The sequence below is a fragment of the Anabrus simplex genome, chromosome 8, assembly GCF_040414725.1.
Source record: "Anabrus simplex isolate iqAnaSimp1 chromosome 8, ASM4041472v1, whole genome shotgun sequence".
Classification (NCBI taxonomy): domain Eukaryota; kingdom Metazoa; phylum Arthropoda; class Insecta; order Orthoptera; family Tettigoniidae; genus Anabrus; species Anabrus simplex.
In genome coordinates this window covers 17,497,372-17,512,949 of record NC_090272.1, presented here as the reverse complement: position 1 = coordinate 17,512,949, position 15,578 = coordinate 17,497,372, and the positions used below count along the sequence as shown (strand labels likewise).

General features: G+C 38.7%; 1 protein-coding gene across 3 annotated transcripts in view; it reads left to right on the top strand.

Moving 5' to 3' along the window:
- LOC136879210 (uncharacterized) overlaps positions 1-15,578 on the top strand; it is a 1,250,431-nt gene that overhangs the window by 635,567 nt on the left and 599,286 nt on the right. For all 3 annotated transcript variants that reach the window (XM_067153008.2, XM_067153007.2, XM_068228965.1), the window contains one exon: positions 14,918-15,091. In XM_067153008.2, coding sequence (XP_067009109.2) covers positions 14,918-15,091 — 174 coding nt within the window. The remainder of the gene's footprint in view (positions 1-14,917; positions 15,092-15,578) is intronic.

Sequence of the window (15,578 nt, the reverse complement as noted above, 5' to 3'; positions counted from 1 at the left end):
TAATCGAGTAGGTTTGTCTTCCAGGCAGCATGCCTCTTCATCTATGTGTTCGGAGGTGACTATACAGTCCAATGCGGGAGTTACACAATTTGCCAGTTGGAGCGGTCACCTTATTTATATGTGTCCTCAGCACTTCCTTTTCTTTCCTACGTTGCCTCTTGTCATTCGCTGTACGTCGGCGGTTTTCTTCAAAAGACAGTGTGCCGTATTGGACTAGTGATCTCCAGGATGAACGGTCAAGCGCTAAGCTCTCCCAGTTATCAACATCAATGTTACATCTCTTCAAGTTAGTCTTGATTACATCTTTAAATCGCCTACACAGCGTTTACCTACTGATAGCTCAGAGTAAAACACTTGTTTGTGAATGCGATTATTGGGCATGCGAACTACGTGCCCTGTCCAACGTAGCTGGCGTCTTAAAACCATGAATTCTATACTGGTGGTGTGTGCCTCTTCAAGAACGCTGATATTTGTGCACCTGTCTTGCCAAGTTATTTGCAATATTCTCCTCAAGCAACGTTGATGATACTGTTCCAGCTTCTTAAGGTGTCAGATCCGTAGAGTAAGGTTGGAACTACAACAGAATTGTACACAAGAATCTGTGTTGTGGTATTGACATCATAATTGTAAAAACTCGAGATCTTAACTTAGCAGAGGATGCTCCTGCACGGTTAATTCTGTGTTGGATTTCTGAATCTATATTTGCGCTTGATGAGAGGGTGCTGCCGACTTGAAGGCTCACTCCATCAATTGTGACATGGATATCTCTTTGACCTTACCCAGAGGCTGGTTGGTATAGGATCTGTGTTTTGCTGGTATTCGGTTGGAATCCGATCTTGTTGTACGCAGCAGAAAACGCATTCAGGATTATCACAATCTCTTCTTGTGTCTGAGCTACGAGAGCATTATCATCAGCGTACTGTAACTCAACTAATGCTGCAGACGACGTCCGAGTTCCTGCCTTTAAACGGCTCAAATTAAAAAGTTTACCATCCATCCTGTAAGTTATATGAATTCCTGGAGGGAGATCATCTCTGACAAGTTCCATGACAGCTGCAACATATAAGGAAAACAAAGTGGGGGCTATCACACAGCCTTGCTTAACACCGGTATTGATATGGAATGGCTCTCCAATAGAGCCGTTGCCAATGACAGCCGCCATCATATCAGTGTAGAGCAATTTCAAGATGGCAATACATTTCTGCGGAAAGCCATATAGAACTAACATTTTCCACAAAGCTTCTCGGTTCACAGAGTCAAATGCCTTAGTAAGATCAATAAAGGCAATATAAAGAGGTCTATTTTGTTCTCTACATTTTCCCTGAAGCTGTGAATAATATATCTGTGCTTCCTCTAGAAGGCCTGAAGCCACACTGACTCTCTGGAAGTATTTTCTCCACCAGGGGTACCATACGATTTGCCAAGATTCGAGCAATAAGCTTTCGCAGGCACGATAGTAAGGATATTCCCCGATAGTTATTGCAGTTTGTTCGATCCCCTTTCTTAAATATGGGAACTACCAGACCGTCTCTGAAATCAGGAGGCATTTCTTCTGTGCTCCAAATTTTGACAATCAGTTCATGTATGTGTCTTATTAGTTCCTCACCTCCTTCTTTGAGAGCTTCCACTGGTATACCATCAGGACCAGAGGCTTTGTGACGCTTTTCTTGATTGACAGCATGCTTAACTTCATCTAGTGTTGGTGGGGAGCCAAGTTCTTTATTGATGGGAGCTTGTTTTAATACATCATACACCTGTTTATCAATAATCGAATCCTGGTTCAAGAGGTCTTCAAAATGCTCTTTCCACCTATTCATGATGGAGTACTGATCTTTTAAAAGTGTACTCTTATCGCTGGACCAAAGAGGATTCTTCCCAAAGGTGGTGGAACCATAAACTGCTTTTGTCGCTTGGAAAAACTGTCGTGAATCTTTATCTGCTAGATATTCCAACTCTTTTGCCTTTGCTGTCCACCATGCATTCTTGAGCTCACGGATTTTTCTTTGGACATTTGCTTTGGCAATACTTACAGCTTGTTTCTTAGAGCGGGAGTTCATGTCCCTTCGCCATGCTTGCAAGGCTTTTCTCTTCTCTGAGATCAGTGCTTCAATTTCTTCATCATTTTCATCAAACCAGTCCTGATGTTTTCTGGTCTTATACCCTACTGTTTCTTTGCAAGCATCTTGAATAGTGGTCTTCAGACTCTCCCAGTGTTGCGTTACATCAGGTTGATATTCCTTCGGCAAAGTCCGATGAAGGAGCTCTCTGTATCTAGAAGTAATTTCTGTATTGCCAAACTTCTAGTTGTCGGAAGTATGTCTGAAGCTCTTCTGTTGTTTCCTCCTCTGGGTGGATAGTGACAAATGCATCACTGATCTAATAAGTCTGTGATCTGTCCAACAGTCATCAGCTCCCGTCATTGCTTTGGTAATGAGAACATCGCGTAGATCTTGCTTGCGGACGATTACATAGTCAATGAGGTGCCAGTGTTACGATCTAGGATGCTGCCATGATGTTTTGAAGCGACCCCTTTGGCGAATGATGGTGTTAGTGATTATCAACCCATGCTCAGCACATTTTGAGATGAGTCTAATACCATTGGAGTTTTCACTGCCAACTCCCTCCTTGCCAATGACACCATTCCATACTTTATGGTCCTTTCCCACTCTGGCATTAAAATCATCAAGCAATATGATTTTATCTAGGCGATTGGTGTTTGATAGGATGTCAACTAGATCTGAATAGAATGTTTCTTTGATGTCATCATCAGAGTCTAATGTGGGGGCATATGCGCAAATTACTGTGGCATGCTGATTGCTATTTAATCGAAGTCTTAATGTCACGATGCGTTCATTACGTCCAGTTCACTGAGAAGCTTATTCTTGATAGCAAAGCCTACTCCATGTGTTCGTTGTTCACTGATAGGTTTACCCTTCCAGAAGAAAGTGTATCCTGCTCCGTTTTCATTCAGTTGACCTTCTTCAGCAAGACGGGTCTCCTGGAGTGCTGCTATGTCGATATTGTATCTTCGTAACTCTCTACCCACAAGGGCTGTTTTCCTTTCAGGTCTCTCATTTGAAAGGTCATAATTAAGTGTTCTTACGTTCCATGTAGGAAAATATAATTTATTTCTTGTTCGACCGCATTGAGGTGATACCATTGGACGCGGCTATCCAATCGGTACTAGAAGTGGCTGACTATGTTTAGGGCACCTTTTCTAGCTCCTTCCCCATGTGAGGTGAGCAGAGTGGACCCTAAATAGGACTGCTCAGTCGTAGATGCAGCAATCGAATTGTTCTACAGCCACAATCCTAAGCAAGACGACCGATCACTCATCCACCGCCTACGTGCCAAGTTATCACTAGAGGCTTCCAGACATCACAATCCTGCCCCCGTCGCAACTTCCTGATGGCCGCAGGACTTTCGGAAGAGTCAATCTGTTGTTGGAAGACTGCTGTGTGAGATTCTTTTAGATTGAGAGTGTTGCTGCACTTCAACAAACGCACTATACTTGATGACTTAAGAACTGTTTTCAATGGCAAGCCGATGCAAGCCGATCGAAGGGTTCCTAGTCACGGCAGCCTTCGTCCGCCATTGCAACCGAGGAGGGACTTACTGTCCTTACGCCTGGTCCGCCGTTGAGGACTTTCTATGCCGTTGACCAAATACGGTTCATCCGCCATTAGGGGAAGTATTCCACACCAAGGGCAAGAGAGTGCCCTGAACTTGATGAATTTATGTGTCATTTCCTACACAAAGGCTTCATCAAACCTACTAAGGGAGAGCTCATCCGCCCGTAGCTGTTGGTTCTCCCCTAGTTTGCCAGGTTTGGTACTGGCCGGCTGACCCTCGGCCAGACAGTCTCAGGTAGTACCGTCTACTGTCACATACGGTAGCAGGGTGATCCTGACCTGACAATCAGATATTAAAATAATACATAATGGAAACAAGAGGAAAATGAGAAATACTAACAAACCCTGTTCCGAAAGTCCAAGTCACGACGACGGTTTCACAATGTTCCAGAATATCACCTAATAATAATTTAGCCATAGTTACATGTCCAAATACAACACACTTTCCTCTTTTCTTTCTCTACAAAACCCGTCACACTTTCTACGAGTCTTGATATGAAAACACTGAAATCTGGGTAACAAACAAACGAAGCAGAAGAGAGTAAAATCCAGGCAAGGGAGATGAAATGATTAAGAACTAAGAAGTATACAGGACCGAATAAGAAATGCAGTAGAAGTATGAAGAGAGTAGAACGATCGAGACTGAAGTGAAAAGATTGGGAGGATCGAGTATCTTAAAGTTGATGTTTGGAGGGAAAGACCCAGGAAATTACGAAGAGAACAAAATGAACAAGAACTGCAAGGTTTCAAGACATCTTTGGTGAAGGATGGTGGAAAGACAGACAGGGATCCGCACTGGCCAAGAGGCGATGATGATGCTCGCATTTAGAATAGAGAATAAGTAAAAGAGTTTGAAATACTTGAAATATAACTTCAATATTAATTTGTAAATACAAATTTTAAAGTTGTTTCATTGAGATTGGATATTTTATATCAGAATGCAACCCATTTACAACTGTAAAACCTCCTTAAATATAGAAATTAAATACAGGAAAGACGTTCACAACTAGGTCAGTAGATCAGACACATATTGGTATTGGTCATGTGTTTTCTTCAAGAAGTTCTGGCTCAGTGTTTTATCACAAGTTTTTCACTGAAATAAAGAGCAAACAAATGCCGTTATTTAAGAAGGCTCTTTTTAGATATTAATTAAGAAAGGGCATATATAAATCCATTAATTATTAGAACATTCAAATATAATTGTTAATTATCTCCAGTGACCATCATATATGAATATTACAAATTTACCATTGATTTTGAAGCCATTACTGTAAAGGGCAGCAAACCAAAAGCGCCAGGACCAGGCAACCTTCCAGCAATATTCTGGAAGTGGAAGGAATTAAAGGAACTTGCTGACCAACTCCTTCCTTGGCTGTGCTCCCAGTATTTGACTACAGTCTGCCCACTGTCTTATATTGACAAAGGGGTAGGACATTTCTAAGTGCATTGTTTACAGTTTACTACAAAACAAGAAAACATGCACCTGATCGAGTGACTGCGTGTTAATATTGTTCTGTATACAACCAAGAGGATGATGCTTCCTTAGCATTGAGTATTTTTAATTGCTATATTGTTATTTATATTAGTAAAATGAAACGTAATAGTAAAACATGCATTTAATGGATTTTTTATTTCTTTGTGGGATATTGCTCTAGCAGAGCACGTACGTCAAGACTGGGCACAATACTGGTGTACAGTTTATATTTATTCTTCTCAGATTGACTGCTGAGCAGGTCGTTAGTATCCTTGAGGAGTGAGAATATCCTAGAAGCTAGCATATGTATAGAACCAACTGAAAATGCTTTTCATAGTGACGGGAGTAATTATGCTGATCAGATGTCAGGGGAAATAAACAGACTACAGTATCTGGCAATCAGCTATGGGCTGGTGCTGGGTGATTCATGTTAGTCTAGTACTGTCTAAATTCCGCAACGCAACTGATTGGATCAAAATGTATCAAAAACAAGAAATAGTAGTGACCTGTGATTGCGTCTCTTCTGAACATCTTCATGAACAATGTACAACAACTCCACCAGTTGACCAATGTTGATTGAAAAGCACCGAGAAAAACAACAGCCATTGCATATTGCCTTCCTTGATCTTGAAAAAGCTTTTGCCGTGTTCCACATCGTGTAATCTGGGATGCACTTCATGACCACAGTGTACCGGAAATGCTTATCAACTGGATCAAGGTGCTATACACGAATACCACAAGTCATGTATGCTGCACTGTTGGTATCTCGGTTAAAGTCCGTGTACACCAAGGCTGCTCTTTGTCGTCGTGACCTGCAGAGGAGTGTCCCTTGGACTCTCTTATATGAAGATGATGTTGCACTTGCTGATACCACCAGAAGTGGATTGCAGCGTCAAACCGTCTCTCACAATACAAAAAGGAGACCGAATACCTGGAAACCATCCGAAGCAACGGCTCAATTCAAGTTGATGGAACGGACAGTAAGCTTCAGGTATCTAAGATCTCACCAACAGATTTATGGTGGGATATGTGATGGAGGGAAGTCGCAGGCGTACTTTGCGACAGAAGAATGCCACTTGGTAGTACGTCCTGTTGCTTTATACTGTGTTGAACGTTGACCATGGAAATGCGTATGCATCATGTCAAAAATGACACCATCCGCCAGCAAATGGGCACTGCAATCATCACTGAGAAGACAGGACAGCGTGCTGCACTTGGAACAGTTTGGCTGACTCCTTTGAAATTAGTGAGCAATGACCACGTGGACATCGAAAGCAGCGCTGAACTTAAGACCACACAATGCCCAAGAGCGTGCAAAATGTCGAGCCAAGATTAGAACAGCCGACCCTGCTAGGAATAATAATAATAATAGGAAGAATAAGAAGACTATAAAGGGCAACCCTCCCTCAAGCTAACATCTCATTGGAACAAATCCCAGAATAAATAAACAAATAAAATAAAAACTCTTGGTATCTCAGACTTGGGACTCTTCAAAATTTAAAATTTAAATCAGTAACATACCAGGCAGATACTAGAATGTAATATAATGCAGGGGCCTACTGGACCTAGAGGAGGTTGAAACTTGCTGGTCTTATAGACTCTGAAGTGGAGCCATTCTCTAGACACTTGAGGACAACATTTTCTTCAAACCCACATGTCGGTCGCCATTGTGCTCCAGAATCCGACTAACCAGTACACTTTAAATTACATCAGTTTTTAATTCCTTATGCACAAATATATTTCTCCTCGGTAACACAGACACTAAATGATTGGATTATAGAAAGGTATTGTAAATAATTTTCTTTCGCTACTTGTTTAAAGTCGCATTCACTCATCGAAGGGTTTTGGTGACGGAAGTATTGGGAAGGTACAGCCTCAGCATTTGCCTGGTGTGGAAATGGGAAACATGGAAAACATTCTTCAGGGCTGCCGACAGTGGAATTCAAACCCATTATCTCCCGAATGCAAGCTCACAGCTGCGCAACCCTAACCCCATGACCAACTTGTTTGGTGCAATAAATTAATATGGAATTTCAGTGAATATTAAGTGAGTACAAGAGATCATAATATATGAGGTTCTAGTCAGCGTTCATTGGCAGGATGCCTGAGCGACAATGTCACGTGATCTTCACCAAATTCCTCTCAATGCAAGCAAAATTAAAAGTCCAGTTCAGATTCCTTGTTAACTTGAAGCACTCTCTGTAGATTACAAGTCGTGTGAAGTTCCAAGTGTTAGGTTCATAAGTCATAGCAATTCCTGGTTTAAGTGATGTCTTACCTGACACCTGTGTCCATAGTAAAGACAACAGTCAACGTACAAACCATTGTATAGTATGTAATATTTTTTGAATGATGGACATAACAGGCTTTTGCCCAATTATAATGTTCACAATATACAGTACAATTAATAATTACACTACTAAACATTAGCTGAAAAAACAAAACAATGCAAAGAATACAATAAACTTCCCAGACAAGACAAAGTTGGTAATACAATAAAAATATGCAGTTACTAAAATGATAATTATTTTACAGTGGTGCCTAACACAAAATCATACATTCAGTTACACAGTTAAATTATACAGTTTTAGTCTTAAAATGAGTACAAAATAAATATGGCACTTTATCTAAAATAATATTCTAAAAAGAGAAATAAAACGTTTAATTTATAGGTCTTTTAAAAACTGTGTATTCAAATAGAAAAAGGGAAATAAAAGAACAACTATCAGAATTAAATCAGACATGTACAGAAAACGGGGATAATATTCAACAGTGTATTATAGGAAAGTATCGCACGCCAATTCAAAGTTGATTTGATTCATGAAAAGATATCCAAATTGCATGTATTTAATTTATTATAAAGTTTCAGAATTTTATTAAGAGGAGAATTATTATGGGTCCTGAGTGGCATTTCTTAATATAAAATAAATTATTGAACCTGCCAGACTTCCAAGTAACTCTTCATCATTAATTTTATTATTCATTATTTTATACAAAAAGAACATCATATACTTTTTACGTCTTTGTTCCAAAGTTTTAACACCAAAGTGTGATAACATTGTGGAGTAGGACAGAAATGTTGGGTACTCGTGTGACTGTTTCCAGTACGCATACTTTAACAACTGGTTTTGTACTACATCAATTAATTGAATGTACTTAGTGTCTGAAGGACACCAGGTATTAGAACCATATTCTAGTTTCGGTCTTACTAATGAGTTGTATCAAATAAGTAACGTTGTACGTTGAAATGTTTACGAACTTCGAAATATCAAACCCAAATTCCTATAGGATTTATTTACTATATATTCAATATGACTTCCAAATTTCAAATCAATGGTGAACTGAATACCATATTTCAAGACGGAACCTTTGATGTTATAAGTATACCCGATATGCTGGCGACATCTTGTAAAAGACATTTTAACACTTTTATTTACGTTGAATGGTAATTTATTTTCTTTACTCCACAATGATGAAGCATTTAGATCATTTTGTAAATGCTTACAGTCATCAGTGATTTTAATCGAAGAAAATACTTTCAGATCATCGGCAAAAAGTAATACTTCAGACTTAGCCACGACATCTACAACATCATTAACATAAATTAGAAACAGTTAAGGTCCTAGATTTGAGCCCTTAGGTACAGTTGAATTGGCTATAAAATTGTGACATGAATATCCTTTATAACACACACATTGTTTTCTGTTAACTAGGTAAGATCTTATCAAGGAGTAAAAGCCCTGAGAGAAATTCAAGCAATTGATTTTCTTCAAAAGTATATCATGATCTACTTTGTCAAAAGTTTTTTTAAAGTCAGTAAATACATCATCAACTTGGTCTCTCTCTCTTCCACATGCTCTGAAATATATCCTGAAAATTTGATTAAATTTGTGGTGGTAGTACGCTTTGGCACGAAACCATGTTGACGAATGGAAATAATAGGTTTTACAGGATTCATTATATGTTCAAAAGAATACCTTCAAATAACTTTGCACGAGTTGACAATATAGTTACTGATTAAGCTAAGGTCAGAAATTTTGGGAATAGGAGTATTTTTTAATATTTCCGAGCATTAGGTAAAATCAAAAACCTAACAATCATATTGAGTAGTATATGGATACAGTAACTGATCTTTGCATCCCTTGAAAATAAACGGAGGAATACCATCTGGTACTGATGATTTCGTTGGCTTGAGTTTCGTTATTGCTTTCTCGATCTCATTGATAGTTATTCTACGTAATAGAAGCACATCCACTGTGCGTTTGAGTTACCATTTGAACAGAACAGATTGTGTAATGCAGTACTTTCTCAGTACACTTTGGAAAATATTCTGCGTAACAATTCCCAATAGTTTCATTACTATTGAATACTTTACCATCTAATTTCATCGCTGTACTTTGATTCCAGTTTATCTTTTTTTATAAAATTCCAGAATAAATGTATGTTGGTATTTCTAACTCAATAGTTTCAATGTATTGTTTGAATGCAATATTCATTTCCTTCTTAATATTTGCTCTTAGTTCTTTTTACATAAAGAAATTAGAATAACTTTTTCCTTTTATTTTCCTATTTTTTCTTTAAGCTTCAATTTACGTATCAAATCCTTAGTGAACCAGACTGGATACCTCAGTTTATAGTACTTTGTTTTAGAATGTATTTACTAAAAATTGAATACTACTTATCATAAAATCCATATACAGCTCAATTTAGATGATCACAATTCCGAATATCATTCCAGTTTTCTTCCCTAAGCAGAACATGAAGGTGCAATAAATCTGCTCATTTAAAATTAAATCTATTTTCACATCCGTGGATTGTACTTGTTTTATATTCTGCATATTTGATAGACGCTAACAAATGAGGATAGTGTTGATCAATGGGAATAAGTATCTCTGATTCTTCGCTCAGATCAATTGTATGTATTACGTACTTTGATTTTAAATTAAACAAGTGTAAATACTTTAGGACTTCTTTAACCTTGACTCATATCATAATTACTGCCTGTTATTTCAGGTAAATTAAAGTCACCCATTACAATGATGTTTGATGTCAATATACCTTTGATACGAATTAGGTTTTCAGAGAAGAAACTATCGTCTGTCAGGTCTGAATTTGGTGGAAAATAACCTACGCAAATAATGTACCTTACATTGTTACTAAGGAATGAAATGCACAGTGAATCAGCGTTTCCTTCAACTAGATTTATTCTTTCAGTGATGATACTATTCATTACACCAATCATGACCTCTCCACCTCTGCTCTGAGTTGTATATTTCTGTCCTGGCAATATACATGATACCTATCATACAACACTTCTGAATCTTAATTATGGAGCCATATTTGAGTTAATCAATAAGATCATAAGAATTGCACAGCACATTGTTATAAAATATGTTTTTCTTTGACCTGAGACCTCTGAAATTCTGGTGATAAGTATCATAGAGTGAAGTTAACATTTAGGCTTATTTAAATCACTTCTGCCTTGAATTCTAATTTTTTGTGAGCCATCTTCTTTCCTCATGAAAATTTTTCATTTCTGATCCAGAGGTATTCCACATTTTTCGAAATCTTGACTTCACTAGCTTTCAAAAACAGTTTCTCAAGAGCAGGACACAGACTCTTATTTATATAGACAGGATTACTGAACGTATGGTAAATATCCAGTGTAGAAAAGTTCCTTTTTATTCCCCTTTGACGGAGTTCTTCCTTGAAATACCTATGGCAAAATCAAACAATTATGTTGGGGAATTCGGACTGTTGCTGATAGGGAGCCTATGGCAAACATCAATGTCAGTTTCTTCAATACTGGCATTTAGTGCTCTGCCAACAGCCACCACTTTTTCATTCACATTTTCGTTCGGTTGATGAGGAACTCCATGGATTTCTAAGGTGTTCACCCTGGAATATCGTTCACAGTCAGTAATCCTCTCACTTCAGTTTTCAATCCTTTTCTTCAACTCATTATTTTCATTTTTCAGGGACTTGATTATGAGTAGGAATGAGTCAAATGCTCAGCAATCATAGCAGAGTTACTATCTAGCTTTCATGACATAGTTCTAAATATCTGCCCATTTCCCTTACATGTATTTTCTGCGTGTCCTTAATTAATTTTTACAACTTCCTTCAAAGTCTTTGTGTCTTCTTTTTTGGCTTTCTCACCTCTACCAGAAAAAAAACATTCTGGACACTTCCACTGGCCACCGACTGTTCTAAGGTGCTCAATTCCCCTTTCTTCAAGCTTATGCACTTAGCATGCAATGTTCGTTTGCACTCAGAATACTGTAATTTATCAGGTTTATCTGATTTGTTTGGGAGTTTCAAATTACACACGCTCGGCAATCGCTCATTGTAATTTAGGTTTATGGGATACTCCTAAGTAATTCCTAACGTGCGTTCTTATTATTTAACTGAAATGTTTATAGAAAAACAAAGCTATAGTGGCAGAAATATATCACATGCAGTGTAGAGTAAATTTAGTAACACGGAGTATACATCAACATCTAGCGACAACAACTAAAATTCTACCTTTCGAGAAAAATGACGTTTCAAAGGTGATAGCATGCGCTAAGTTGGCAGAATGATCGCTGTCAATAGTCTTCCATTATCGAGATCATATAACCTCCAAAAATTAGTTAATCACTACACAAAGTGATTTTTTATCTCATAACTTTTTATATCGAGGTTAACTACATGAGCCTATGATATTAATTTGTAATGTACTACTTACAGCAGCAGAAGACACCCTTCACACCTAATGAACAGTACATGTTACGTCTAAATTACACATTTTAATCGGAGCATTACCCGCATATATCTTCACACCGCACTTGTTGTATTGAGCAGAAACTCTTAATTATTCTAAAGAAGTATATTAAATGGTGTGAGTTACTGTAGTCAAGTTCTAGTTCGTGAACTATAGGCAACATCTTAGTGGCCTAGTAAGTGGTCCTGAGAGTCAGGATACCAGTTGCTACGGTGTGGGAGTGGCCATCTCGCACACATTCTGAGTCATGGCCTTCCTTGTGCTCAGACAATCCATCTGTGGTTCCTAACCCATTAGAGGAGAGATCCTCACTTGGACTATGTGTAAGTAAGGGTACCATCCTGTTTCACAGAATTTTCACAGAGCACGCTAAGAACATTTTAAGCAAGCTTCAGACCTATGGGAGTAACGGACCCCCACTCACATTATTTGACAGGTGAGGGACTACTTGGAAACAACCTGAACAAAATGGACTTTGCTATCAATATGAATGGGGCTGATGGAAGAAAAAACGTAGAACTGGCTGAGTCAACAAAGAGGGTGCGTCTCTATGTGCTAAGAGTAAATGATATTCGGGTAAGGGGAGATGACAAGGAAGAGATAGGAGACTATAAAGTGTAATTGACGGGTGTTAAAAAGGTTGCTCTGCTTGTTGTTTTAAGGGGCCTAACATCGAAGGTCATCGGCTCCTGTTAAAAAGCGAAGGGCAGAATGTGGAGTAAGGCTGATTATCAGAAATGCTATTGCACACAACATAGTTTCTGTTAGGCATGTAAATGAACGAATAATATGGATGGATTTTGCAGTTGGGGGAGTCAGGACGAGAATTGTCTCAGTGTATTCACATGTGCGAGTGCAGACGAGGATGAAGTTGACAAATTTTATGAAGCATTGAGTGACATCGTAGTCAGGGTCAACAGTAAGGATAGAATAGTGCTAACGGGCGATTTCAATGCGAGAGGTGGAAATAGAACTGAAGGACACGAAAGGGTGATTGGCAAATGCGGGGAAGATATGGAAGCTAATAGAAATGGGAAGCGTTTGCTGGACTTCTGTGCTAGTACGGGTTTAGCAGTTAAGAATACATTCTTCAAGCATAAAGCTATTAACTGCTACATATGGGAGGGTCGGGGTACCAGATTCATAATAGACCGTATCATAACCAACTTTGAATTCAGGAAATCTGTTAAGAATGTGCAGGCATTCTGGGGAATTTTTTGTGATACAGACTGCTATCCGATCTGTAGTGAACTAGCTATCTCGAGGCATATGATAGAGAAAGTGAAATCTGTCTGAGATGAATGTGGGTGGAAAATCTCCAACATGAGAAAATCAGACAGAAGTGCATGGATATGATTAGTAAAAAGTTCCAAATAGTAGACAATAAGCAGGTTCAGGATATAGAAGTAGAATGGTTGGCATACAGGTATGCTGTTGTAGAAACAGGAAGGGAATGCCTAGGAACAACTGTGTGTAAAGATGGGAAACAGGGAACATCTTGGTGGAATGATAAAGTGAGAGCAGCTTCTAAACTTAAAAAGGAGGCATATCAAAAGTGGCTTCAAATAAGGACTGATGCAGACAGGAAGTTGTACCTAGAGGGAAGAAACAAATTGTTGTTGTATCCAAGAAAAAGTCGTAGGAAAATTTTGGTTAATAACCTGGAAAGGTCATGTCAAGCAGCAGGGAAACCTTTCTGGACAGTAATAAATAATTTTAGGAATGGAGGGGGAAAAGTAAATGAATAGAGTTTTGGGAAAATCAGGTGAACTCATAATAGATCTCAGGAATCACTGGAGATGTGGAAGGAATATTTCAAAAATCTTCTCAATATAAAAGGAAATCTTTCTGGTGACGTTGCTAACAACCGAGCTCCTGCGGAGGAGGACAATGATGTTGGTGAAATTACCCTTTAGGAAGTGGGAAGGATGGTAAAAACACTCCATTGTCATACAATATAATGCAATACTCTATCCACCATTGAGAAGGGTGTTGTCCACAAATCAGTGTACATACACACTGAAGTGCACTGTGAACTTCTCGAGGCATATGTTCCAGAAGTATAGGCAGCTTGTCTCTCAAGAAGGTCAGATATGCATGTTTGGGAATTTTATTGGCCTGCCCAGTCTCTTGACCTTCATCTACCAACTTATGCCGGTGGAGATATGCTATGATCAGTAATGTGTGAAGAGCCAGGTATCATTGCCAGTCCACGTTATGTGGCACCCCACACTCTGTGGCAAGAGCGATGGAATTAACAGCTGACGATTAATGACAAGCCCATGTGTGTGTTTCCATCTCTTCTAAATGTGGCCTCATTAGTGAACGAAATGTACGATGGATTACAAGGACATTAGTATGGTAGTGGACGTGTGTAACGCCCGTGTGCTCATTTTACCCTTCGATATCTCAGAACTATGCAACTCTATCCTCTCTCCATGATAGGAATAGTTACTTTCTCATCAAGACGGATGCAGTTCAGATAAGTGAGGTTCTTGAAATGGAAATGCATCTTACAGCTCCACTTTTTCATTCCACTCTTCCCTGAGCACGGTTATCACTTCTCCTGAACGTGCGACGAAATGAGCTGCTTTACCTTCAACCTTCCCTAACATGAAATATTTTTGAAGATTTCCTTTCTCCCTTATCATAATGTCCCCAAAGGAAATGATAATTTTCTGACTGGTTCTTTTTGCAGTCCACTGTGCATGTAACTTTCTACTGTACCAATATCTCATTCTGCAATGAAATAGATAGAGAAAGCAATTGCTTCATCAGGATAGATCTTTCTGTTGTTTGTTATGCTCCACTATTCAGAAATATAAAATAAAAACCCTGTTTTAACAGTCAGTGTCCCATGTTTCCCACCTACCCTTGTTTTACCGTATGTCAAAATGTACAAAATGCCGTAACATTGCTCGTAACTAAATATAGACATATACACAAGATATTGCAAAGTAATAACTTAAGTGAACTTTCATAGCCATATTGTATCGTTATTTCTGTTCTCAGCATATTTGTATATTGAATTTGGCATTTAATATGCAGGCAAGAAGAAGGCAGAGGAAGACAAACATAAGTTGGAAGAAGAGAAGAAATCCTGGGATGGTCAAAAGGAAAAGCTTGAAGAAACAAAAAGAATGCTGGAGGAGAATATGAAGACAACTCAAGAGGAAAAAGACAAATTAGCAGAAGAGATTGTTAAACTTACTGCAGAAAAAGGTTTGTTTTCCTCTAATTACTTGCTACAACCCTTACCTGTATTTCATTGGAATGTATCCATTACTAAAACAAAGAGTCAGAGATACCTCATTGTCCATGTTGTTTTTGTCTGAGACATCAGTCCTTAGCCTAGCATGATGCAGCCCTCCATGCCACCCTACCCCATGCTAACCTTTTCATTTCTACATAACTGCTGCATCCTACATCTGCCTGTCGTATTCGTACTTTGGTCAACCCCTACTGTTCTATTAGAAAATATTAGAATCATTCTGTATTAAATGTATCCTCCTAATGAATCTTATTGCCCCATCTAATGATGGAATTACATTTTGTATTGAATTAGGCCCGCCTGTTGCCATTTCTTGATGGATGCAGTATTTTTGTATCCGTCTCTTGGCATAAGCCAGAGCAAAGTGTAGCTTCCACCGAAGTCCCAGTCTCATCCATGGCTGTGGCAATATGGAAGTTGCTGGGGTATGGGTGGTGC